This window comes from Amblyomma mixtum, chromosome 2 (assembly GCF_055824585.1).
Source record: "Amblyomma mixtum isolate Tamu chromosome 2, ASM5582458v1, whole genome shotgun sequence".
Lineage (NCBI taxonomy): Eukaryota > Metazoa > Arthropoda > Arachnida > Ixodida > Ixodidae > Amblyomma > Amblyomma mixtum.
The window spans coordinates 131,351,093-131,378,364 of record NC_143013.1 but is presented as its reverse complement, the minus strand read 5'-3'; the positions used below and the strand labels follow the sequence as shown (position 1 = coordinate 131,378,364).

The 27,272-nt window shown below is 45.8% G+C and overlaps 1 protein-coding gene and 1 long non-coding RNA gene across 2 annotated transcripts in view; one reads left to right on the top strand and one right to left on the bottom strand.

Moving 5' to 3' along the window:
* Window positions 1–25,483, top strand: part of LOC149360923 (arylsulfatase B-like) — a 139,135-nt gene extending 113,652 nt beyond the window's left edge. Inside the window, exons 12-13 of the mRNA XM_089567955.1 lie at window positions 1,364–1,881; window positions 24,696–25,483. Of these exons, the coding sequence (XP_089424081.1) occupies window positions 1,364–1,881; window positions 24,696–24,863 (686 nt within the window). The 3' untranslated portion in view covers window positions 24,864–25,483. The remainder of the gene's footprint in view (window positions 1–1,363; window positions 1,882–24,695) is intronic.
* Window positions 9,033–19,321, bottom strand: LOC149360924 (uncharacterized). The gene is made up of 3 exons (XR_016288357.1): window positions 18,932–19,321; window positions 17,774–17,847; window positions 9,033–9,180 (listed from the first exon to the last, which is right to left on the bottom strand). It is a non-coding gene; the product is annotated as an uncharacterized LOC149360924 (long non-coding RNA).
* Window positions 25,484–27,272: the final 1,789 nt, after the last annotated feature.

The following is a 27,272-nucleotide window of genomic DNA, read 5'->3' as shown; positions in this document are numbered from 1 at the left end:
CGTGACCCCAAAAGCCAATCTTTAAAAATTGCGTGAAGACTTAGACGAAACGCCCTGTATATGAAGGACTTTGACGGCTGTCAGCTTAAGCTTCGGAAAAGTGCGCTCGCACGACTCTCGGGTTCGACACCACCCGCCCAGCCACGGACCAACGAGGCAGCGCGCGCCTGTCTTCAGGACGGCCCCGTCGTGAAGCTCTGGTCGTCGGACGGCCGCAGTGCCCAGCGAACAAATTGCGTTTTTTTGTATTTATCTCTCTACCTTTTGTTATCTATCCATTTTATTGTAGCCTCTCTTTCTTGAGTTAGTTTTCATGTGTTGTATTTTTTTTGAACAGTCATTTTGTATGTGTTACTACGAGTGACTAGGAAATCCTCTGTATCATCTGTTTGCGGTATAAAGTTATTCTTTGTGAACCTTTGGCTCCGACCCATTCTCTGCCTTCTAACTGGCGAGAGCTGGGCACGACACGACCAACCCCCCTGATACTTAGTAGCTGGTTTCCGGCTAGGCTTGCCGCGCTGAGTCGAGGGAACCTCCTTTGAGACCGAGACCGATACCCCTACACGGTCAAAGGGTGTCCGAGAGTGCACGCTTACAAGTGTGCTACGGTGATACCGTCCTGTAGCGCAAGTGTTCGATTCTTTTATGGTATATTTTTGTGTACAACGAATATTATCGTAAAAGCTTGTACTTACCCGGAGTGCGAGAATCGTGCCCTTATTTCCCCACGAATGGTGATGCCCGATATCACTGAAGTTAAGCACTACCACAAGTCTACGAATTTACCACAGCTATAAAGGCGATGAGAACGCATTGATAATGGGTACAGCCAAGGCGCTCGTCGCACATCGCAATAGTGAGTCTTTTGCGTCGCGGGCTGGTTGTAGGATGACAGAAATATGGAAAAGGAGGAAGGCTAACTTTCGCGCTAGCTTTCCTGGCCTGCCGCTATCTTTCAACAAAAGATTCTCAGCAGTTATTAAAGAGGCCGGGGGTGATTTTTTTTTTATTTTGTTGTCACACTCGGCAGGCAAAGTATGAGGAAAACAGCATAGTTGCATATGTAGGATGCTGCTCAGCTGTTATGTATGGACATCCTACGTATTACTTACAGCGTCAATATTAATTTTCCTGACAAGGCACAGTCCCCCAGAGGCGCGCTACATGTAGCATGGGCAGAGCAAATTGCGGACTCAAGAGCCTCGAAATATGACCCGACAGGTGGAGTCGTTAAATCATTAAGCGTCCATCTCAGTGTTTCTCCCTCCGCTCACTGTATACTCTGCGTGTCAAGGATGCGACCGCATGTGAAAATTTTTGATCTTTCGCTTTCTGTTATCGAATTCATTTTTGTGAGCAGGTGGTCGACCGGCTGATTTGGGCACATTGGATGGTCTGGACCTGTGGCCGTGGCTGCAGGCTTCAGAACGAGAGAAAGGGACCCCGTGGCCTCGACGCGAACTTCTCGTGAACGCGGACGTCGATTCTGGGCAGTCGGCGTACCGTGACGGTGACTACAAATTAGTGTACATCACCGAGCCGGCAGAGCAAGAAGGTTCCAGCTATTTCGGTGACCCCGATTTCAACCGCCACATTCCTACGCCGGGCAAATCGCCGCCGTGCGGTAGCGCGGCAACGGAGAAACATCTGGACGCCCTGATGACGTCGTCTCTTGCATGGAAGACTCTTCGGAGCTTCTACAGCGGCTCGGGTGACGTTACGGCAGTGCCTTCCGGATGGCGTCAACGCGCTGCAGTGCACTGCAATCCCGAGAATTCAACAGCATTGGGACCGGAGGGTCCGCGCGAGGGCTACTACCTGTTCGACCTGGCGCAAGACCCGTGCGAGCAGAATGACTTGTCGACTCGCCTACAGTCGGTAAGAAAACGGAGTGAAGCCGCCTTAGGGTGCTGCTTTTCTGCCGAGAATCAACGACAGCCTAACCATGCACCTTTATTTACGCGTAAAAAATTTTTGTGTGAAAAAATGCCTTATCGAAGAAACGTGCTGTAAGACTTTGCCTAATTCGCAGCAAAGCATATTGCTCTGCATGATTTTCATCTGCATTTGACTGATTTGATGATTTGATGATTTGCATCTGCATTTGCAACGCATTTGACTTTTCTTGCTACATTGTTTTACAGCACTAATGAATACAAAAGAATGAAACGAAATCAGTAATCTATCAGGCATGCTGATAATGATTAGAAAATCTACAATCAAAAGTGCGGCCACAGAACTGGAGCAAGAGAACAAAAAACACAAAAACAGCTGTCACGAAAAATTAAAACTTGTTTTCTAAGCTTTGGTCTTTGCTGGTGTCTGTCTTAGGTTTGCGGCTCACATTCCTATATAAGGTAGGTGATAGCGACTATATGCTTGTAAATGAGGCGCATTGATAGAGGAACCTAATCAAGTCTAGCATGCTTGCACGATGAACTATGCCTTTCCACACTTTGTACCTTCTCTGCGCATTAAAACCGACCAGTTCAGCACTCCAAATGTAAAGGACAGCTTGATAAGAGGTGGAGAATTGGTCTTGTGAGCTGTAGGCGTTCTATTAGAAACCTGTCGCTATAAAAATGTGTTTTAGCGTATGCGGAGCATTGGCAGAAGACGTAAACTCCACGTGCAACACAGCGGAGGACCTTTGGAATTTGAGGTTCTGACACGGCCTATCCGACGCAGAAATTTACTGGCAATTTACGTCAATTTACGCGCAATTAACGCGGAACGAGTAAAACAGCATTGCGGTGGACATAAGGATCTATCTGCAGTATCTAGGAAGGGAAATGTTTTGCTACCGCGGCCTACAAGGCAGGAGAAAAATTGGCAGCGCTTTAGTGACCGTGAAGGAAATAGTGAGGCCAGCCACGACCCTGGCGGCATATCCAATAGCTTGTAGCAGTCTACATCAATGAAACCTAGAAGAAAGAAAACATTGTTGCGACATAGCGGTGCCTGTGAAGTCTGGCTGCTCATTTCGAAGTTGCATGATCTAGTCATAGCCGCGGCAGCTTATTTTCATGGCGACGAAAATGCCATAACGATAGTGTACAAGATTTTTGTCCATTAGGCGAATTGCAGGCCGCTGTAGACAAAGAACGATGACACGCGTTACTTCCGTGCTGTCGCTTTGAGGTGAAGAGGCTAAAATTAATAGAAGCCCAGTTACCGGCATGCTGTAGAGGACACAAGACACATAAAATGTGGGTGAGGCATGCCGGACCATCGACGAATACACTTAAAGTGCTGTGCACTGTACTGAGATGCATCGTCGGTAAGAAGTCGGGGGAATATACAGAATCCTATACTAATTGCAGGGGTTCAAAGGAAGAAGTGTCACCGAACTATACCGAATGCTATTATCTTTGATTTATCGAGCGCTTTTCCTTAAAATGCGACCAGAGGCAATGGAGGCAGAAAACCCCGAATAGAAAGAAAACCAAGCAGTAGACATCACAAACTATGCCGATCCTGGCATTGCGCGATATTTAAGTTAGTGGACATAATACTTGTTGCAAAGGCCATAGAGTGAGGTCTAGGTTTTTTATATGTTTTAATCCACCAGACAGAATTCCTCTAGAAGAGGCACATCAGCGGTTTAGAACCTCAAACGGATGCTAAGTGTTTAAGCATCTGGCATCAGTGCAACTATTATATGCCATAACCGGAGGGAAGGATTTAAAAAGCTTACCAATCTTTTTTGAAACGTTTAGTTGAAGTATAAGGTTATGTAGTGCCAGGCAGAACGCTGGAAGCTTTGCATCGCGGCCACGTGGGTTTTTAATAAACTCACTTCGACTTAGGCCTCACCCGTTACCAATGCTGTTTCCTCACAGAGGCGCTTGTAACGGAAACAGGAGCCATCTCCGAGCTGTGAAAATCTTCAAAGGTTGACCGATACGAACGACACTAGTGCTTTGTGTCGCTCCCCAAAATCATTTGCGCCATCAGCGTCTGCCCTACTTTGTCCTTTTTGCGGCTGGACAATTCCTGCTTTTTTAAACTGACACCAACTAGCCCAACTGTGTACTCTCAGAGCTTCTAACTTCCATCGAGAGAGGCTCACACGAGCAAGGCACACGAATTCCTTGTAAAAGGGCGGTCTTGTATTCCTCGTCCATAGTGACAACGAGCATATTGCGGTGTTGCGGTGGCAACGCGCTGTGCCAAAGCGCGAACGTAGGCTTCGGCGATCGACTGTGTGATGAGTTAACTTGCGCCTGCAGAAATAAAGCAACTTGCTGTCACCGATAGCAGCAAGTCCGATTGGCGTCACTGGTTAAAAATGGCCCTTTGATATTGGCCACCCTCAGTTTAATCTAAACACCATATGTTCGATGTAATACACCTAAAATGCCGACAACATTTCAAATACCTCAGAAAATAATCTGGTAGCTTCTTCGTATCAAACGGAAAGCGTTAACCGCGGGTTCAGGCAGGGATTAACAAAGAGCGCAGGAGAACACACGTAGAAACGCTTTGCCGCAATGTTACGAAGGAAGCAGAAGAGCGGAAGCTTTTACAGCCTGATATTGAAGCAAATCCTGTCTTCAAAGAGGAGATGATGGGTTTTGTAAAATAGGGGACTGTAATAAATGAATGGTGGTACATCCCCCGCAAACGTCAAGTTGCAACCGCTACTGCCAGTATTGAGGCTGCAGACTCGTGTTGAGCACCCGAACATCGCAGCCACTGCGCTAATTTAGAGGGTCATGTATTTTTTCAACATCGCCTTGAAAATTACTACAACAGCTGTATAAAGCCCTACGTAAACTGAAGAATATGTGCCTTTTGACCAGACCATGCTCGCAGGCGTTTTTTTTTCCTTCGCCTCCTGCACGTTCTTCTGCAGCATGAAAATTTGTGTTCCGATAACAGAGGGTCGTTCCGTGTTAAATTAATAAGGAGGCAAAAATCGACTGCCCTGGTTTTGACACGGGAAGGTTCTTGTGCATTTCTTTCTTAAATTTTTTTTTTCAATTTTCCTTTGCTGTCTGCGAACTGGCCTTGCTTTTTCGCTCGCTGGGCGGGAAAGTGTAGCAGGCAAGCTGTATTTCTGGATCCATACGAACTGGTCTATTTATTGCGGTCATCCACGTATCAAACTTATCAGTGGTTTATATTTCCTTGCCATAAGTAACTTAGGCCGGATTTTAGATGTTGTCCATTATTTTCACAATGCCGCCAGACAGCCTTTGTCACAAGCGTGAAATGCCAAAGCTCGCATTAACGGCCCCTTGGTAACCACCGAATAATGACAGAAAAATGCATGCGGAAACCAACAAGTGAACTGCTTCCGAAAAAGCGGCGATACAGGCAAAACAGTGAGTCATTTTATAATGATAGAATAATGCTCCCCAAAAACTCGTGCTTCACTGGTTTAAGAGTTCGCGAAAATAGTTGTATCACGTCCGTGCCTTCGTCCCTTGTGTCTCCACCTTGGCGCCTCACCCTAAATATGATATTCCAGATGGTGTCCATTGTACCAGTAGGAAGTCGCAGTATTTCTCAGCATACTGCACTGACAAAATACGATATAACTGAAACTGCCCCGGCAGGGAGGACTGTGCGTGCTTGCAAGAGCCTCCTTGCTGTCTCTGCTTGGTGCATTGTTCATTCAGACGGTGGTAGGAAATGCTCCACACGATGGCTCCACCTCTCAGTGGCATCACCAGGATATCATTCGATTCTTTCCCTCATTGAGCTCGTTCTCCCAGCTTAATTCTGATCTGAACGGCCAAAGTGTGCTGCCAGTGCTGTTTGTATTCACAGCGAATGTTTTTTAAGCTCAGCTTTTATTTGGTTCGGACAGAGATCGACAATCATGAGAGAGGTTACTCTCCCAGTAACTAGCGCTGTTTTCTTATCTGAGCTTTACCTACATTTCCTAAAAGGGGAGTAGCCAGGGGGAGGGGCGGGGGGGGGGTTGGTGTCACAACACCCCCGAAATTTTCTGAGCGCTGCTCCCCCTACTTTACCTTGAGCCTTTTTTCCGCCCGTCCTATTCACACCACGTCTATGCATTAGAATGTAAAAACAAAAATAAGAACAGTGTTGTTTTCTTGCCCAAAACAGTTTCAGCTCTTGTTCGCCATCCCACAACGTATGCCACTCATGTTCCATAGCGCAGCAGGACTCAAGCGACAAACACAATCTCTGGCTTCCACTGAGGCTTCATTTGGTGCACACAGAATTTATACATGAAGAAAAACGATACGTGTTAGATAAGGCGAGATAACTTCGGAACAACACCTTAGAAAGCAAATTCAAGACGTTTCACCGGCTGGAATACTGTCCTTAGTATAAAAATGCCATATCTTTGTCAGCGACAATGACGGACTACTGTCGCAGCTTTCAGGTCCAGCTCTTTCGATTGCGGCGGCCTCAAGAATTTCTCTTGTTAATCTATCCGCATTCCGACCAATCACCTCGCATTTTTTAAAACCAGGCTTGCATTTTTGAGCTCGACAGTGCCGTGCCAAATTGCTGAAACTGCCAGGCGTAACTTCCCTATGGTGCTCGCTTAACCGCATGAGAGCGGGATCTTGTAGATTATTTCCTCAGTGCACGGCACAAAGAGTTTCTACGCCGAATCGTGCAACTATTCTGAATCCTGCTATCAGCTTACGTGGCCTTGCAAATGCGGGACAACTTTTCCGGTGCAGACATAAACACCGTCACTCCCACTTTTTGTGCTACCTTTTTGAGGGAGTGTGGCAGCTTGTGAATACATGGCACCACCACTACCTTGCTGCCCCCTTCGCCATCAGTCACAGTCCTCTTGGCCTTTTCCTGCTGATGCAAGCTGTCAGCGAGAGCTCAAGCTCTCACAGGCCATGGTCCTCTTGGCCTATAGCTCAAGGTCTATAGGCCAACAGGTCCGTGACTGATGGCGATGGGGCCAGCAAGGTAGTGGTGGTGCCATATATCCACAAGCTGCCACACTCCCTCAAAAAGGTAGCACAAAAAGTGGGAGTGAAGGTGTGTATGTCTGCACTGGAAACATTGTCACGTATCTGCAAGGCAGCTTGTCCTGACAGCAGGATTCAGAATAGTTGCACGATTCGGCATAGAGACCCATTTGTGCCGTGCACTGAGGAAATAATCTGCAAGACCCCGCTTTCTTGGGGCAAGGCGTATATTGGGCGTTCAGGCAGATGCCTTAATGAACGGTTAAGCGAGAACCATAGGGAAGTTAGGGATGGCGGTTCCTGCAATTTGGCATCGCACGGTCGTGCTCATAAATGCAAGCCTGGTATTCAAGAATGCGAGGTGATTGGTCGAAATGCGGTTAGATTTACAAGAGAAATTATCGAGGCTGCCGCAATCGAAAGAGCTGGACCTGAAAGCTGCGTCAGCAGTCCGTCATTGTCGCTGAGAAAGAAAGATATGGCATGTTTAGACTCAGGGCAGTATGCCAACCGGTGAAACGTTCTGTATTTGTTTTTTTAAGGTTGGTTTATTGCATGTGTTGCATTTGCTATTGGAGGTCTTGTTCACAAATTATCTTGTCTAACCTGACACGTATCGTTTTTTCTTCATGTATAAATTCTGTGTGCACCAAATAAAGCCTTGGTGGAAGTTAGCTCTTGTGTTTGTCGCCTGAGTTCCTGCTGTGCTAAGGAACATAACGCATACCCACTAGCTCGAACCATCACTTTGTTATGTATAGAATTTTTTTTAAATGTAGGCACAGTTCACCTAATAACGCATACCTTTCACCGTCAGCCCATTTTCTCATCCTTTGCATTGTCCTCAAGCGATCATAAACTATCGCGAAAAGAACAAAAATAGCTCTGGTTCAACCCGGCTCAGCCTAGTAAGACGTGCGAACGCTCTGATAAAGTAAGCACGCGAAGGTCAGCACACGCCACACGCTTTCATATACTGAACGGCACGTCACGCAGTTCCCGGCTGTTGGGAGAGTGCTGTCGACTCAACGCGCGCAGCTGTGGAGAGGCGTGGCTGGTCACGTGGCATGACGTCAGAGCAAAGCCGCCGCTCCTCCTGATTTGAAGGTGAAAGCAGCCTGCCTCATAGGTTGCTTTCCGGAGGGCAGCTGCCACAGGCATGCTCGCGATTTTGAAGCGATAGCTTCACTCTGCTAGGAGAAGCCCGGTATCGCCGTATGTGCAACAGTACCTTCGGGAGTGCTGCGGGGGCTCTGGTCTGACATCACGGCAGGCCGTATAGTAGGAGGTGTGGTGGCGTCTGCTGGCAGAGCTGCTTTGCGAGGAGCTGCTTTAACGACGAGGAGCAGCCTGAACACCTGCTTTAACGACGTGATCTCGGACGTCAAACTCGAGTAAACTCGGCCAGAGTTACCAAGGAAACAACAACAGTTTAATACCACCGAAAATTATTTCTGGCTACCCTACTATTTCCTAGGGTCTTAACACCACGTAAAGCATCATCTACTTAAACAGCGGCTCTGAAACAAGCATGCTTGCTTACAGGGCGACCATACTTTACAAAAGAACACTGAGCTGATATTTTATTGCACAGTTGACCTTCAAGCAGTACTGAGTGGACGTGGAGACTGTTTCACATATCATCGCGTTCTGCAAGCCAACCAAATAGACCTTGACGTAACAGGTACAAAACTGCTGCTTACCTCGGCCTTGCCACCTGTCAGTTATGCGTGGTAATGGTCTACCGACTCCAGTGTCCATTGGCTCCTTGATCTTTCCTAAATATTTACCCTATTGGAAAAAAAGGCAATGATGTAAATATTGGAAACCAACACTGGAAACCTTGGTGGATTATGGTAATGGAAAATGCGTTGGAATGACTGGTCATGTTGGAATGACTGGGCATGTTGGAATGACTGGGCACGTTGGAATCACTGGGCATGTTGGAATGACTGGGCATGTTGGAATGACTGGGCATGTTGGAATGACTGGGCATGTTGGAATGACTGGGCAGGTTGGAATGACTGGGCATGTTGGAATGACTGGGAGATGTTGGGGCAGGGGCCATGCAGCAATGTTATGTCTGTCGCAATGAGACAGCAAATTTCAAAATAGATGAAGCTCCTACAGCCAGTTTTATTTTGTGTTCATGCTCCTCTTGCTCTTCTTTAGCCACTTGTCAATGCAGCTGGGCCCCATGAAACAGCCTTGTTGATGTACCACCGGTGCATGAGGGCTTGGGAAAACTGGGCGATGCACTCTGCAGAAAAGATTGAAATGAAAGAATTAGGATCCACAAGTTTTTATTCTTGCCAGTATTAGAGTGCTAAAAAAGTAAACTCCGTATTGTGGCCACAGGAATAAAGTGAGCCTAAATCAAGAACCACTGAAGCTATTCGCACTCAAAAAGAAAAATAATTTGAGGTTCTTATTCAATATATCATATGCTCGTCATTAAGTACCATCATCAGCAGCATAACTAGCACCACTGCAAGACAAAGGCCTCTCCTATATCCCTAAACATAAGCCTGACGTGTGCCATAATGAGCAAAATAAAAAAGCCATCGTTTTTTGTCCTCTGAAGGCTTTGAGTGGGGTATTAATAAGAGGGACAATATAAAGGTAACATCAGAAGGGTGACTGCAGTAGCACAGCTGAGATGTCGCAGACGATACACTACGAAAAGAGGCATACAATCCATTGATACATCAGTTGCAAAAAATAAAAACAGCAGCAAAGAAAAGGTAAAACAAACCAGTGTCAATGCTCCAAGCGATATCACTTATTTCCATAATTTTGAGGGACCACATGCAATGAAAATGTGGTGAGGTAGAGTCACAAGCGAAGGCCATTCTGTTCTCGATTTAATTATTACTAACTCTATGCAGCTGAATGCTTTTTCTGGTGTTTTATCTTGTTGTGTTAGTGACCATCTTCCTGTGTTTGCTTGCATTGAGAATGCTAGTACAATAGGAAGTAAGTCCACATCAATCACATACCAAGCTATTACAGAATCATCATTGAAATCCTTTAGGGATGCGCTCATGAAAGTATATTGGAGTAAGATAGCTGAACTTCATGATGCAAATGTTGCCTATAATACGTTTGTCGATTGCTTTAAACAGATATATCACGACTGCTTTCCTCTTGTAACACGTGTGAAAAGTCGCAGAATCCGCAAGCCATGGGTAACGCCAGAGCTTCGCGGAGAAATACAAATGAAAGACAAGCTGTACAGAAAATTTTTGAGCAGCCGGAAGGTTGAGGACCTTGCGGTATTTAAGAAATATAGGAACAAATTGACTAAAAAACTGCGGTCTGCACGAACAGCCTATCACGTGTCACTTTTAGATGTTAAGAATGCTCGAAATGGTGTACTATGGTCGAGATTAAATACACTTCTGCAGCGGGACAGTTCACACACTGCATTAACAAAATTAAATATTGATGGAAAGGAAGTTTCTGGCGTCGAACTGGCTAATGTATTCAATACTTTTTTAACGAGCTTGGCTACCCGTGCTATAACACGTGCTGCCGGATCTGACGCTTGCAAATATGTTCGAATTCAGAATGATGAAACAATTTTTCTGCACCCAGTCACGGTAGACGAAGTAGTGTCGGTGATAACAAATCTTAACAATAGCAGTAGCTGTGACATTGATGATATCCAAATACGGCCAGTCAAGCATGTAGTTGACATAATTGCTCCCATACTTGCTCACATCTTTAACATCTGTTTAGAAACTGCAATTTTTACTGAAAAATGCAATTAGCAAAAGTTGTTGTTCTTTACAAAAAAGGAGATCGCAACGCCCTCGCCAACTACAGACCAATCTCTATTTTGCCAGTGTTTTCGAAAGCATTTGAGAAAATGCTGCATCTAAGAATGTCAAATTTCATCCATAAATTTAACTTGCTAACACCATTTCAGTTTGGCTTCTGCAAAAGCAAATCCACTGAACTTGCATTACTCCAACAAAAGGAATATATAATAAAGCAACTTGAAAACAAACCTATTGTCATTGGTGTATTTGTGGACTTCTCAAAGGCTTTTGACCTGGTAGATCATAAAATCTTACTAAATAAATTACACTACTATGGTATCCGAGGAAAAGCGCTCTCATTGTTAAGTTCTTATTTGTCGTTTAGACAGCAAGTGGTGTACATAAATGGTATACAGTAAATGGTATACAGTGCCAACACCTCGACTAAATCTTGGTAGGGAATGCCTTCAGTACACACTTCCATCTCTTCTAAATAGGTATATCCACATTAACCTCGATTTGTTTTCTTTTTCACGTCATGAACTACATAATTTGTTTTTGCATAACATTGTTTAAGTTTCATTATGTATACATATTGCTGTTTCGTGTATTCTCCGGTGCTTCCTTGATGTGCTTGTTTTTTAAAATTGTATAAACTCTTGTGGTGCCTCCCTGTCAATAATAAGGATTGTAGACTCGTCAAGCTGCCCAAGGGCAGCTTTTTTCTACGATTCCTCCATCTGTAGTGCTAGATGGGAAATAAACTTTGATCTGATTTATTCTTCAATGGGAACAGGAAAAATTTCTTGATTTAGTTGTGATGGCATCCTGGTCTGAAGCGGGGCAGCAACATTTAACATTAAGTTGTGGAAAAGTATTGTAGAGTATATGGAACACACCTAAACGAGCGATTTCCCCTTTTATGCAGTGATGTCTGGTGGTCAAATGAGATGACTGATTACACATATGCTGTACCAAGTGTCGCTGTTGGATTAAAGGGAGTTGGTGGCGTAGCATCAAACAGTTTGGTGCAAAATTGAAAGAGCTAGGGAATACTTCAGTTTGGAATCAATGAAATTTTTATGCATAAACTGTGCAGCATGGCAAGAGCACACAGATCATGACATCTCCTGATAAACCCGAGTGCCCTTGTGGTGCCAGCAGCATGTATCGTGACATGCTCCAAGTATGTGGGGCTGCATCTGGTTAAGGTTTCTCCATACCATTAACCCTAGAGGTGGGAAAGGAGGTCAATACGTTGTGACAAAACAATGCAGACAAGACAAGGACAACGAAGGAATAAATATGATGCATGAGTGCTGACTATCGCCAATGTGTATTGGAAACCACGTCAAAATATATACACTGTGGCCTAAAAAAACAACGAACAAAGGGCACCTTGTGTCAACCACATTGCATGAGTGTAAAACAAAACAAAAACTGACAAAGAAGCATTTAAGAGCATGAACTCTTCCTTAGGAAGCGATAAAGAAGGTGTGCTAACACAGTGATTGCGGTTTTTTTTTAAATTTCAGTGGCCTCGATTATCTCACGCACAAACTTTTCTGTGTCTGTCAGGCAAAATGCAGAACATGAATTCCGGTTCACAGCGTTTAGGATCTGGCAAACAATTACAATTGCAATTGCGACAGTGAATCATCAAAGTTCTCCCGCAAGCTTTGTTCACATCGTCGTGGTGGTCTTTTAAACCTCTCAGTGACACACTTGCCTGTTTTCCCAATGTAAACACAGCCGCATTTCAAGGCGTTCGAACACACTGTCTTCTGTGCAGTGCACGAAGAGACTCTGATGGATAATCTCGGTTGACTACAGGTACTGAAACTTCATAGGGTTAGAAAAACAATATCGACGCCAACTCGACTGCCTATTTAACCGGTGCGACCAATTGTGGATGTAGGGAAAGGTACGTACAAACTTCCTTTTGGGAGTTACAGTCTCGACGGGGGCACAAAAAGAATGTTTCAACTTCTGCTTAAAGCAATCAGCTAAAGACACTGACAAAGGTTCTGAATATCCAGTAAAGGACAAACGGCATATGAGCTGGGCAAAACTGGATGTCATGGCAATCAAACAGGATTTCATTAAGGAATTTTTGAAGCAAAGGTTAGTGACACCTCTTGACCAGCTTAGACTGAACCGAAGAAAATGGTAAAAGTAGCTTGTTTTCCCCTGGCTCGTAAGCCCAACAAGTGTAACCACCCAAGATTAAGATCCAATAAATGTGATGACATATTATCCTCTATAATTTCAGTGGTGATTCAAAGTGGACTGAGGCTTTGACTGAACTCCTCTCTCACCTTAGACAATGCTTCGTCAGGATTGGAGATCCTGCAATAAGCCACGTAACAGCGGCGCTAATAGTTTTTTTTGCAAAAACAAGCTATTCTGAAATGTAATAAAGGTGGACTGAAGGTATGAGCTTAAAAGTGCGACAAAATTATTCACCAAAACGCCTGAGACGTTTGGAATGCCACTGCTCCATTTAGGTTAATGAATTCTTCAACACATTATTGATCCTGATTGAGGGATGGCGTAATATAAATCCTTGATGTCAACATAGCACCCCATGAAACTGGTGCGAGAGTTATTGTGTAGAAATTGCGTTACTTTCTCTGCAGATCTTACACGAGAGGAGTCATCAATGCTCAGCAACTTAATTTTATGTCGCAAAGAGAAGGCGATTTGTTTCTGACAGGTTCCATTCTCCTAAACTACAACCCTCAAGGAGCAGTCACCTTTATGGGTCTTTGCGGTAAAGAAGATAGCTGGACAATTTTTCTTACTGAAGTTGATGGCATTAGCCTGATGGTTAAACTCTAGATTGTTAATGTTTCTTGGCACTGGACTTTGCTTTTAACAAATCAGATAGTAAGTGGCACTCAAATTCAGAATACACTGCATCTGTGGCCTTGGACTGAAAGGCGCCTTTCGATACGACCACAAAACCACCGTTTATCAGCAGTTGAAAGCAAGAGGGCCCACCCTCTTAAATACGACACAGTTCGGCCTGTGGGCAAGTTCCTAAAGAGGGTTCAAACCGTGACACTGCATCAAAACATCCCGAAACACACCTGTCACACTCAGGTCTGTGCGTGGAAAAGGCAACTCGTCAAACCATGGCAAGCATCTCCACAATAGTTCTCTTCGGAGGAACGGAAAATTTTGGTCCATAAGCACTTCAAGGACCAGACGAGGCAGCGACTCCAAGCTGAAGGTGTGCACCTTGTTGTCAAACTCTTGTGCCTGAAAACAAGCCAGGGAGTGGCTGGTTGACGGTGTCACGCACCGTTGACCAGGTGAAAGCCATCTGGAATGCCACTTTGCAGCCACTTTGCGCTCACTAGCCCGGAGCAGAGAAGCCAAGGCACGAGTGTCTGAAAACAAGGTGCACAATGTCGACACTGAGTTGCTGCCTCGTCTGCTGCTTGAAGCATATACGGACCAAAATTTGCCATTGTTCCTTCGAAGAGGACTATTCTGGAGCTGTTTGCCATACTTTGACGTCTTGCCTTCCTGTGCCTGGACCTGAGCGTGACAGGTGTGTTTCAGGGGGCGTTGGTTGATGGGGTGTCGTGGTTTGAACCATGCCAGGAACTTGCCCGCAGGCTGAACTGTAACGGGTTTAAGACGGTGGGCCCTATCGCATTCAACTGCTGATAAAGAAGGTGGTTTTGTGGTCATGTCTAAAGGCGTCTTTCTGTCCAAGGCAACGGAGGCAGTTAATTCTGAGTTCAAGTGTCACACAACAGCTGATTTGTTAATAGCAATGTCCAGAGCCAAGAAACTATGTAATAATCTAAAGTTGAACCATCTGGCTAATGTATCAACTTCAGCAAGAAACTAGCAGAGGTGCCAATGAGAGGTCAAAAGACCACCGTTACAATGTGAACAAAGCTAGCAGGGGGAATCTGATGTTTCATTGTCGCGACTGCGATCGTTTGCCACATCCTTTATGCTGTGAGGCGTAATTTCTTGTGCTGCATTGTGCTAGACAGACACAGAAAAGTTTGTGCATGAGATGATCGAGGCCACTGAAATTGTAGAAAAAACTCAATCAATGTGTTAACACACCTTCTTTATCGCTCCCTAAGAAAGAGTTCATGCTCTTAAATGCTTCATATTCAACTTTCGTTTTGTTTTTGACAGATCCAAAGTGAATGTTACAAGGCGCCCTTTCTTCATTCTTTTTTTAGGCCACAGTGTATATATTTTGATGTGCTTTCCAATAAACCTTCTTGAAAGTCAGCACTCGCACCGTCGCATTCCTTCCTCATCTTTCTCTTCTTTGCGCTGTTTTGACACGATGAATTACAAACAAGACCATTCATCCATCTTGCAAAAGTCAGTACAGTCAGAGTAGCTGAGATAGTTGGGGCATCCTTCTGAATAATGCAGTCATAAAGACAAGGTTGGGACATAAAGACAAAGACTGTTATTGAATGGCTAATATTAATGTACTTTAGTAATGTGCTTGGTTTGATTTATGGGGGTTTAACATCCCAAAGTGACTCAGGATGAGGGACGCCTTATGATTTTGCATGTTGATATGCTGGGCTTCATAAGAGAAGAAGTACAATAGTTTTTTAAGGCCAGCCGTAGAACAGGAAGCAATGAATCTACACTAATATCAAAGAATGAAGGCTCAAGCATGAGAGTGTAGCTAAAAGGTTATAATGACAAACATGAAAAGCTTTGGAGAAATTCAAGTCGATGACACTTGCCTAAAATAAAGAATCTAAATTTGGGTGAAAATCTGTTGTGAATTCAAAAAGTTGGATTGCACATTAGTAAAGAGAATGGGAGCCGTGATGACTGGTATAGAAATATTAGTTTGAATTATGGTGGCAAGTAATATGCTGACTCATTTCGTGCTCTAACAGTTCATGCAAAATGCACATCAAAATAGGAGAACAGTTTGGGGATCAGAACGGTTTCCAGCCTTAATTATTGACAGGTCAGCTTCAGGTTGTCAGGGATAGAACCAAGAGGTTTGGATTGGCTAACAATTATTGGTAAAATCTGTCTTCAGATATCCTCAGTAGTTTAAAGTATGTCAGAAGGCTTCTCACACAGCCCTCAGGTACTCGAAAGCTTGTGCTTATCAATGACTTTCGAGACATGATGAGAAGCAATGGTTAATGCAGTGAAACGGGTAACAAATAACTGATTTTTCTCAAGAAAGTGCCCATGGAATATGCTGTCAAACAAATTCCCAAGGATCCTTCAATTAAGCCCAAAATGACAGTTTATGGGTAGCCACTTTGTTATAATCATCACATACAAAAAAAGAGACACCAGAAGCCCTCCTTATTCACTGAAAACAAGGGAGAATTATGAGACATCATTCCGGCACACAAAATCACACGGATGAAGAGGGTAGACTCCATGGACACCATATTTCAACTGAGGTTTATTCCAGAACACAGGCTTTTTATGTGCAAAGGGGTACTAGTGATCCCTGGGGCTGAAAAGTATTTCCGCCACCAGATAACAATTATTCAGGACGGCAAAAACCAAAACAAAAAAACATAGGGGTAAAGGTATCTTGCCACTCACATTAAACACATCGGCACGCCTATGCATCACCTACCTGGCTGACCCAACAAACATATTTGCCTCCAGATAATCTATTTCTTTTTCTGGAGCGCTGCAGAAGGGCTGCTGACATAATTCTCTTTTTCAGCAGAGATACAAAAGGCTTAAAAAATTTCCCAGCCCTTTCAAGTGCTAAACTTGCACAAGGCATGTGTTTCTTTCAAAAACGCCTTGCATGCTCGCTTGTGCGAGCAAAGGCGAATGTGCTCAGCTAAATGACCTCTGCCACTTAATGAATCAGCTGTCCTGCAATGTTCAAGCAAGCGTTCATTGATGCAAGCCTCGTCTGTCTAATGTAATGTTTGCCACAGGCAAGGAGGATGCTGTACACCATGTCAACCTCATGTTTAACGAGGGGTTTGGTGTGCTTAGTTTTGTAGGCAGGCTTTTTCGTAACGTCATTTATCAGGTGGCACATGCATCCCAGCTTTCCCAAGCTGAAAATACGACATGTACATCGTGTTTGTCACTGGCCTTCTTGAGGCGGTGTGACACCTGATGGCAATAGGGCACAATGACAGGTCACTGTTGCGAATGTGCGTTGTCTTCCGGCTTGCGCTGCCCAGCACACTTCATCTCTCGAACCTGGCTTTCTACAACTAAGGCTACAATTTCTCCTGTGAAAACTGCCTGCTCCAGTCTCCTTACTTGCGCATTGATGCTGTCACAGAGTCGTGACAGCGTCAATGCCGAAGTAAGGCGACTGGAGCAGGCAGGCAGAAAAAGAAATAGATTATCTCAACGCAAATGTGTGTTGGGTCAGCCAGGTAGGCAATGTTTAGTCACGCCAATGCATTCAACTTGAGTGACAAGCTAACCTTACGCCTATGTTTTTGTTTTTGCAACATTGAATAATTGTTACCTGGTCGAGGAAACACTTTTCAGCCACAGGGGTCACTAGTACCACTTTGCATGTAAAAAGCTCATGTTGTGGAATCAACCTCAGTTGAAGTATGGGGTCTATGGAGTCTACTCTCTTCGTTCATGTGTTTTTGTACACTGGAATGATGTCTCATAATTCTACCCAGAACCAATTAGCTCAGCTCTCCATGCTTAGCAAAAACAAGCCAGCAGTAATGAAACCAGTTCTCATGTGTGCACTTTTTCTTTTACATCTGTGACCTGCGATGAGTGGCATAAAAACACATATTTAAGTTAACACACATGCATCATAATGTTAATATTCGTAGTCAAATAGTATCACATAATGCAGCCAAAAACATGCAGACATTTCGCACTTCATGCATAGAATGCAACGGTTAAAAGACGAGCAATATTGAATGTAAAACTTCAAATGGCCTGCAACCGGCCCATTCTGACAGCCAACTAATATTACTCATATAAAAATGTAAACATATCAGGCCAGAGCTATCCAAACTGCTCCAAGCAGTAGCATTAAGGAAAAGAGCAATGAAAGTAAGAGAACATTTCATGGCAACCACAAGAACAAAGCACAATGCAGTAACAACTTACAACACAGCTTTTGACTTCATCTGCTGGCCACAAAATCCATGCCATTGACTCGGACTGGAAGACAGATGTGCCACCTGCGGATACCAATTTCCCATTATCACTATGACAGGAGTACAAAAACAAGCATGCGAACTCGGTCCAACAGTGAATATCACATGAATGTAAAAAGATCAGGAAAAATATACCTGCCCAAGTATACGCCTCAATACAAAGGAAAACTACCCCGTTTAAAATGCATCAGTTCCCCTAGCACTAGTAAAGGAATCTTGCTATGAGCAAAACAAATCTGCGTTCGAAAGCGTAGATAAACATCGTAATAACTGAGACAATTATTGCGTCACTTGTTTTCTTCAGAAACCAATTTTCAAACAGCAGAGTGATCGAAATGCAAGATCCTATACTCTGGGTAGCCAGAAACGCTATCGGTATCATAAAAAAAAAATCTTCACATACTCATTTAAAAATTAGATCCTGACGGCCGGAAATTAACTTTCGTTGGTAACTGCAACCTGAGACAGTGCTTTCTTTATAGTGGGGTTTGAATTCAGATGCAGAAAATGGGCACTGATCGTATTGGAGGGTTCCGGATTAATTTAGACCACCTAGAATTTCTTAACGTGAGCTGACATCGCACAGCACAGGGGCATTCTTTTTTTCATTTCACCTAAATCGAAATGCGGCTACTGCCATCAGGATCGACCCCACGACCTAAGGTTCAACAGTCTAGGGCCGAGCAAAAACCGCGGCGAATAAAAAGTGTTTCAATCCCCCTCAAAGTGCTAACGCTATCTTGAAAGACAATCATACATTTTACGCACAGCCAAAGTGCCGGTCCTTGAAACGTGCGCGGTGGTGTGAACAAGCATGGGCAGAAACGCGTAGAACGAGGCATATACGAGGACAAATCTGTGCTCAACAAGAAACAAAACGCGCAAACATGCGCATACCAAAATCATGCAAAGCTAGCGCACGCACGGTCGCATCCCCTTTGCCAAAACAAGTACCGACAGCGACAATTCTTGGCAGAGCAACTCACCGCGGCGACAGCAAAAGCGCCTCAAAAACGCTTTTTATAGCATTGAACACGAATACTGCAGCAGTACGACAGGTCACCGTTCCAGCATTATATGCTTCGGATAATGCACGAGTACTGCTTACCTTTTCAGATGATTGCGTAGTCGTGCAGAACGCTGTTTGCCTTCGTGTCACGGGCACTACACCAACCAGTGAGATTTCAGCACGAGTGCTACGTAGCCGGCACTCTCTACCACGTAGTCACACAGAAGAAAATATTCCGGGCCTTATTTGGAACATTTCCACCGCGACACTGCCCGCGCGTCTTTGTGCCTGGACACCCATCCTGGACTACACAAAGAAGCGCACAGACTGAAAAGTTAGAGAGACCAGAAAAATGACACTTTGCCTCGAATAGGCTACGTCGACAGCACTGCGCGATTGTGCACCCTTGAGCAAGAAGAAACACACGCAAACCACAAGACAGTTCACGACGGCTCACAATTCAAGTAGCGAATTGTAGCAAGCGCCGAAGCGCGATGCACGCGACGCAGCACCCGAACCGCCATGAGGGTTATACAGAAAAACAGCTACCGGCAGCCACCTGGCGGTGACAACCAGTTTTTGTTTCGGTTTCGTTGTGAAAAAGCTTGTATCCTACTTTTTATTTTATTTTTGGTATTTTTATTGGGTATTCAGCCGTATCGGCATCCACAGAAATTGCAGCGATTGCGAGCAATTACCACTGGTAGAAACGCGCGAATTAACGACCTGTTGCTTGCGCTGCGGTTGAAAAATGCCTGAGTTCTCACGGCAGTATGGCTTGCTGCTTTGCTCATTCACGAAATTACATGCCGATTTCTGTTTGTATGGGGAAGTTTTTTTTTATATTGATGGGAGATCAGCAAGGCTAACAAAATACCCAACGTAGCAGTCGTAGAGAGTAGGTTGTCGTAAAAACATGGTGACGCTGTTTGATCGGCAGCACGACGTGAGAGGCGGCAGCGTTGAAACGCGCGTCGAGAGAACAACCTCCATGGTATATGCTTTCTTGAGACTACAGTGAAGGTGTGCATTTTTTATAGTGGAGTTCTCTCATCCAACGTGAAAACCAAATCAGTTCTTAGTATGAAATATGCTGTGTAATTTATATCCTAGTGTGTTTATATATATCTGCATTTCTATTTTGAAAAACAGTGTTGTACTGGTAATTGTGTACCGAGGTGCATGTATAAGAGTGCAGCCTTGTCGAAATATTCTGTGTATATATTTGTATTCGTAACCCTTCTACAAAGAAGCTGTGTGGCCAGCTATGTGGTTAAAAATTTGTTAATTGAATTAGTATATGTCTTGAAATGCACGCTCAATAAAATTTTCTGAATGAAATTGAGTGTTCGGATTCAGGCATGCAGGGCTCTGCAAACCTGCAATTTATTATTTTGTGAACAATGAAGTTAAACTTTTTCTCAAATATTTTGCTAATGATAATCTAAGCCCAAGTATATATGTCGTTACTTTTTAAAAAAATTTTCTGAAACTGTCAAGTCAACAAATGCACGTGTAAAAAAGAGAAATTTGTCTTGCAGTTTTTATTCTAACAGCATAAAGTGCCAAGTGTACAGTCTTTGTCAAAAGTAACCAGGCTGCATGGTTTGCTTCTAGCTTGTATAGTGGAGCCCTTGTGTTATTCCTAAGGATCAAAACGTGTTGGAAGGTAATAAGACCCTCAGTCCTTACCTTTAGCTACCATTCCAGCTTTAGGGAAGCTGTGAGGGATCCACTGTACGAGCTAGAAGCAAACTATGCAGCCTGGTTACTTTTGACAAAGACTGTACGTTTGATGGATTTGACCCACTGAGATTGTTAGTGCATTGATGAGTTTCATTTTGTCAACCATATAGGCACATGCATGCAGTATCTGCTGCCCAGCATCGGCCATTCAAATACAGCCATGGTTTGTGCCATGCCAAACAAGTAGGTACAGTCGTGGGTAAAAAAGATTAGCACACATGACGGAACACCAGAGCGCCGGAATGACAACGCCTGGCACTGCGGGTGGCGGAGAGGCTGATAACGGGAGTGCCGGGCCGTTCCCATTCTACAGTATTAAGGGGGTCTGCCACGGACAGTAAAATTACTGCGGACTGCCACGGACAGCAAATTAGCGGACTGCCACGGACAGCGAAACTGCTGACTAAAAGCAGCGCTATCATATATTGTTCCCGCGAGTTCCTTTTGACAAACCATCGCGGACATAAAAAACCAGTAATAAAAAGAAGCCATCTGTGCTCATGATAGCCGAGCCAAAATAAATTCCGCAAGCACAGTCACGTAGGGTCGGCACTTCAACGCTCGGGCGGTGCACGCTTGATAAAGCTTACTTCCTGCCCCCCCCCCCCCTCCCCCCTAGGCTGCAAACATGGAAACGGCCCGTTAGGCAGTTCTGCCTACCGCAGCGCCGCGTGGTGAGATATACGAATTCTGATCGCCAGTGATCTGTGCTAATATTTTTTGCTCGCGACTGTACACATCCATAGGCTCCCACCGTGGTTTCCACATAGTCCAGTGTTGCCTGCCAGGCCCACCGAGATAATCACGATGGATACCACCAAGCCCATCCCGTCCCACCGCGTTCACTGAAGTGTCCAGCGTGGTTTCCATTCAGCCCAATATTGTTTACTGAAAGTGCCAGTGCAGCCACCACAATTTCCACTCAATCCAGGGTGGCCCAAAGTCGCCATTAGTGCATCCAACATCTCTCCCATTCGCTCCAACAGCACCCAGCGTGGAAACCAACACTTCCAATCAGCCCACCGTTTTCTCCAACATGGAAACCAACACTTCCATTCGGCCCACCGTTTTCTCCAACATGACTTTTGCTGGAATTTTCAACAGGGTACGACCTACTTAAACCCATATTCTTGAATATTCAGAAATCCAGCGATGAGAAGCATGCACTCTAAAATGACCCTAGCATCGTAGGTAATCGTGGCAACCAGTGGCAACTCACATCAATGTGAAGTTGTCAGCTGAATGCAAATTTCTCAGCTGAATGCAAATTAATTTCTCTCGCTCCTAAACATTACAATTCTCACTTTGCTTATTCCACCCGCCGCGGTGGCTCAGTGGCTTTGGCGTGCAGCTGCTGATCATAATTTCACGGGTTCAATTCTGGCCGCGGTGGCCATACTTCGATGGGAAGAAGTGCAAAAAACTCCTGTATGCCTGGTAATGTAAGCGCACTTGAAAGAACCTCAGATGGTCGACATTAATTCTGACTCCTGCACTACGCCGTCTCAGGTCGCCCTACTCGATTCGGGACGTTAAAAGCTAGCAATACACAATCCAATTCGCTCATTCGTTATCAACATTACTGTACCAAGGTTTCAAGCATTGCATTTTTTGGCGCACTTATCACAAGTATTTAGGCGTGCATACCACATATTTCCGCGAACAAGAGCGGAAATCGAACCAAGCGTAGACTGCGAAGGGCTGCAAAATTTGAGGACTTCTTCACGCACGATGGTGCGGATCAGTTCGCGCAAATCGTCAGGGTGTCTTCCGGCGGTGGCAAACGATTCGGTGACTGCAGCAGCATGCACGGGCCGGTTGTAAGTCGCAGAACGTTGTTGAAGAACCTTTTCCATCGTCGCGGCCTCGGCAAGGAATGCAGCGACGGTCGATGGTGGGCTGCGCACGAGGCCTGCGAAGAGCTGTTCTTTGACGCCACGCATCAAATGCCGGAGTTTCTTTTCTTCGGGCATGGCCGGATCAGCTCTCCTCAAGAGGCGCGTCATGTCCTCGACGTACATCTGAACGCTTTCGTTCGGCAGCTGGATGCGGGATTGTAGCGCACGCTCAGCTCGTTCACGACGGTCCGCGCTTGTGGAGGCCTCCAGCAGCCGACGACGGAACTCATGCCACGAGATTAAAACTGCGTCTCGGTTTTCAAACCAGGTGCGAGCGACATCCTCGAGGCTGAAGTAAACGTTCCGGAGTTTTGCTGCGTCGTCCCATTGGTTAAACAATGCTACGCGTTCAAAGTGAGGGAGCCAGTCCTCCACATCCTCAAAAAGTTCGCCACGGAACGTCTTGGGAATTCGAGGAGTCTGCAATGTGTAGTGGGATGGCGCGGCAGCAGCGGTTTGCAGAGGAGGATGAGCGGCTGTCGCCATGGCGCCGCTCTCTAATGGTCCAACCTCCGAAGGCAGTCCCTGGATCCTCCGACTGAAGCGATGTACCGGGGTGTCAAGCGGTACAGGGCTGGCGCGACGGCTGCCTGGAGGGGTCTCTTGCATGGGCTCACGGGTACCCCGCACCTCCACCAGACTGTAGCGTACTTGCTGACGAAGGGGGCTCTAATAGCAGGCACGAAGACAGGGAAGGCCAGGCAAGCTGGGACAGCAAAGGCGACAGATTCCACACGGCGCGAGCCCTACTTCGTCGTTGTCGCCCTACTTCGTATGCGCCACCTGGCAATAATAGGTGGAAATATAACTTCTCATGATCGCACACGTCACCGTCATTTGTGCGAAGCATTGCGAGTGCCTTAGTATCTACAAGCAATCTAGTCTGCTCACACCTGCTAACTAGAATAGCTCACATTCTTGCCCCCTCAGATAGAAATTACCTTATAATTACCGTATGTCCCTCAACGTACTTAATTTCAAAGTTGGAATCCATGAAAAAAGGTTTCCTCTTTCTCTTGCATGACTAGGAGGAAAATTCAGGTGCCAAAGAAATGAAATAAAATTTATCAGTCCAGTCTCCTGAAATTAGTTTCACTATTAGGCTTTTATATACCCCCCATAAATAGCTCAAATGTGCCTTGTCATTCCCCTTGCCCTTGAAACCCACGAACTTCGTAATCAGTGCGCACAGTTTCATAATCAATGCAGCTTCCGGCGCTTTTTTGGCAACACACGGGCTTTCAGTTCAACTTGAGCACCTGATTCCACTGCAGTTTGTATTCATATTCCTGATTCCATTGTCTCCATCAGATATTTTAAAGTCTTTTGTGGGAGCTTGCTCGCTCACTGTCTTGCGTAAGCGTATCTTTTTGTAGGATGTTTGTTCTTGTACAGTCACTTGTGTCACCTCTTCTGCTTTTTATCTCCCTTAATCTGTGCCGTGCGCAAGAACCAGTAAGGTATAAACGAAAGAAAATGGTAGGGGTTTAATGTAGTTAAACCGAATATATTTGTGAAAGCAGCTGTTCATACTCAAATTGAAGGGGACACATAAGCTACGGCCTTAATGGTAAGACGCGATATGTTGAGTGATTTAATTCCCGTATTCCAGAAATGGTCATTCTCTAATTAACGTTCATAGGCGGCGACCAGCGCAATGGCGAAGCGGCTAAGCGATGCGCCGCTGCACTGGCAGGTGGCTGTTTCTATCAGAGCTATACTGGTAGGATTGTGCGACCAATGTTGGTCTTCCCGAGCAGCCTCTCGCGCTGGTGGCGTCATGTTCCTGCGAACTTACCCGAGCTTGGCCGAGCTACTACCCGAGCTTACACGAGTAACTCGAATAAGCTCGTGTAGTTACTCGGATTACTAGGCAACGGCACTAGGTCGTACAGAGGGCAAAACGCATGTCTAGAACACGCTCTGAGCGTGTTTCGGGCGTAACACGCGATAACTAGCGATGAGATTTGGTTACAAATGGTGTGGATGTGAACATGGGCTGTTAAACTCATAGAATTTCATCGTCATTTTTTGCCTTCTTGGTTGCAGCGGCTTTGGGAGCTCCGGAAAGCAGAGTTTGTTTGTTCTAGGCATGTGTTTTGCCCTCTGTACGTACGTACCCGTACGGTGCCAAGATTTTTGGTCTATGTTGGTGAGCGTATGTGTGCTTTCGCACTAATAAACCAAAGCTGGCGTTTTTTTTTCCCCGCTGAATCCAGGTGGTGGACAAGATTTCCAAAAAGCTCGGCGGGTACTCAGAAGTTGCCCAGCCACCGAAGCAGCACACGCTGGACCCGAGGGGGCTGCCCGAGGTCAACAACTGCGTCTGGGCATGTTTCGAGGACACTGCGCAGACGGCGAGCCGCATGTGCCCTTGCCCCAAATAGACGTGGCTGGGCTAACATTGCGCTTTTTATGGATTGTGTCTCTTGAGTGTGTCCTGTGCAAATAGCGCTAAGCACAAGCGGAAAAGCCTCAGATGCGCTGTCCCCGTTTTAGCTATGGTGCCTAAATCTTGGTACAGTGAGTGCTTTATATGTGGAATCGGCGGCGCATGCCGACATCGTCGCTCTGCCCTCGAAAGACGCCGCTCTGCAATAACATGACCACGCCGCCAGTGTACTCAGCTCTCGTTCTTTCTCGGTGATGGTGGAAGCTGAGAGGGCAGGGTAACTGGCATATTCTATAAACTCCGCTATCCTATCGTCTGTGAGTGGCGGAGAGCATGGTGTAGGCTGCAAGGCGAGGGGAACCCGCAGCACCAGTGCGCTTTGCTCTCCTAGCTTTTAATGATGTTCTGTCGCACTAGGCTCTGTCCGCTAGCACTTGCCCGGCTCTCATTGGCAGCATAGGAATCTGTGCTAGCCTCCGACACTATAAGCTACGTCGTGTTTCCCATCAGCGCTGCAAACGACTACGTGCCGCACGTTTGAGCATCTTGTCTCTTCTGCCGATGCGTCAAAAACTGCACGTGCGACTCTCAGCAGCGAGCGCAAACAGTTCGGCAGCGCCTGCCCTATACCAGCGATGCTATGCTTTCCTTCTCTTTTCTTCTTCTGCTAAAACTCCTCCGTGCGCAGCGACGTTGCTGCCGTCTCATTGCGATGTCTCGTACAGAGACACTGACAGCACTGCGCATATCTCTGCTCTGAAGTGCCCTCTTTCCTCTCAGCTCCACGCCCCCCCCCCCCCCCCCCTGCCCCCTAAGACGCAGCGGCTCTGTAGTCCACACATCTCGACATCTGCGTGTCCCCGTAGAGAGCAGACTTGCGCGACTATTTTCACCGCGCCCTCCACAACGCTACTCGCGAAGCGGTGATAGCACGGTCCCCTTGACTTTAAATGTGGCAAATCGTCGCAACGCAGTCCACTTTACAGCTGCAGCCCTGCATCTTTACGTGTGCAGGTCTCCCTGACATGCCATGAGCCGGCACCTGACACCATTTACATTTGCGCCTTGTTGCGCGATGTGTACCGTGTTAGGAGGACCGGAGCCCCGGGCACAGCTGCGCATGTGAAAGATTGTTCTTAGGCCACGAGGTGTCGAGAAGCATCTAAGCGGCCAAAGCTTTACGACTTGCTTGGAGTAAAAATTCGCTATCTACTGCGAGTAAAACTTGCCCGAATGCTTAATTAAATCCATGGCTATCTTGAACATCGTTTGCAGCATATCACATCCATCATGCAGCATATCGCTGGGTAAGTCACCGATGATTGGCGGAATAGTTACGTGACGATGGTGTTTTCAGCTTAGTGTATTTATTCGAAAGGGTGCTGGACTTTTGCGTCGGTGGCTGTGGATTTAAACGCCACAATGAAAACGTGCTGCTTCTGATCCACCATACCTTGAGGGCTATGGAAAAGCAAGCGAAGTACCGAGTATATACCGCCTGTGAAGCCTAAATCGTGGCTCCTGCCACACTACGCGCTCCTTTCCCGCGGAGTTCGAAAGAGTAGTGGACCTTCGGGGAAATCAGCTCACTGCGGGAGCATAGAAGGAACTGGAATACGCCTCACTCTAAAGTCACTGAATAACTTTTAAGAGTAACGCGATCCTTCTTTCCCCGCCATTGGTGCCCATAGAGGTGACTACTGTGATGAGTAGCGCGAAGGGCGCAAGAGCTGGTTCTCGCAGGTTGGCACGCAGGACACCAGATATGTGTGGGGTGGCGAAGAGCACCACTCCTCACTATTCAATCCACACGTGCTCTACACTAAAGACACGAAATATATCTTCATTCTGACTGCATTAGAGCATCTCTATGCACGCTTCTATTACCGAAAATTGACCATTACACTTGAAACAGCGCATTCTCCTGTGAATCCATATGAATACACTCCTCACCCCTGCCCGTTCTTTCTTCCACAGTCGAAGCCGACCTTCTCCGACATGCCCAATTGTCTTGAATTCTATCCAATCTTGGTCAAATGTTTAGGGGAATCCCCCGAGGTGGAGTAGATTTGTAATAAGGGAGTAATTACTCATTGGCATACACCCAAAAGCGCCGCCATACGGCTACAAAGGAAAGCTATACAGCTTTCTCAGAAATTTCGTAGTGAAAGAAAAATTCGTCCTGGTCCGGGGTTCGAACCCGGGACCACCGCTTCACCGGAGCAGTCGCTCTACCAACTGAGCTAACCGGGACGGCAAGCTTATGGTAGGGCGAGAGCGAATTGATCAATAACTCGAAGTAGGAACAGTGTTGGTCAAATGTTTATGGTAATCCCCCAATCCCCGTCCCTCCCAATCTATAGTCGGATACAACTTAAGAAGGCAGCGGCTTTTCCCCGTCAAA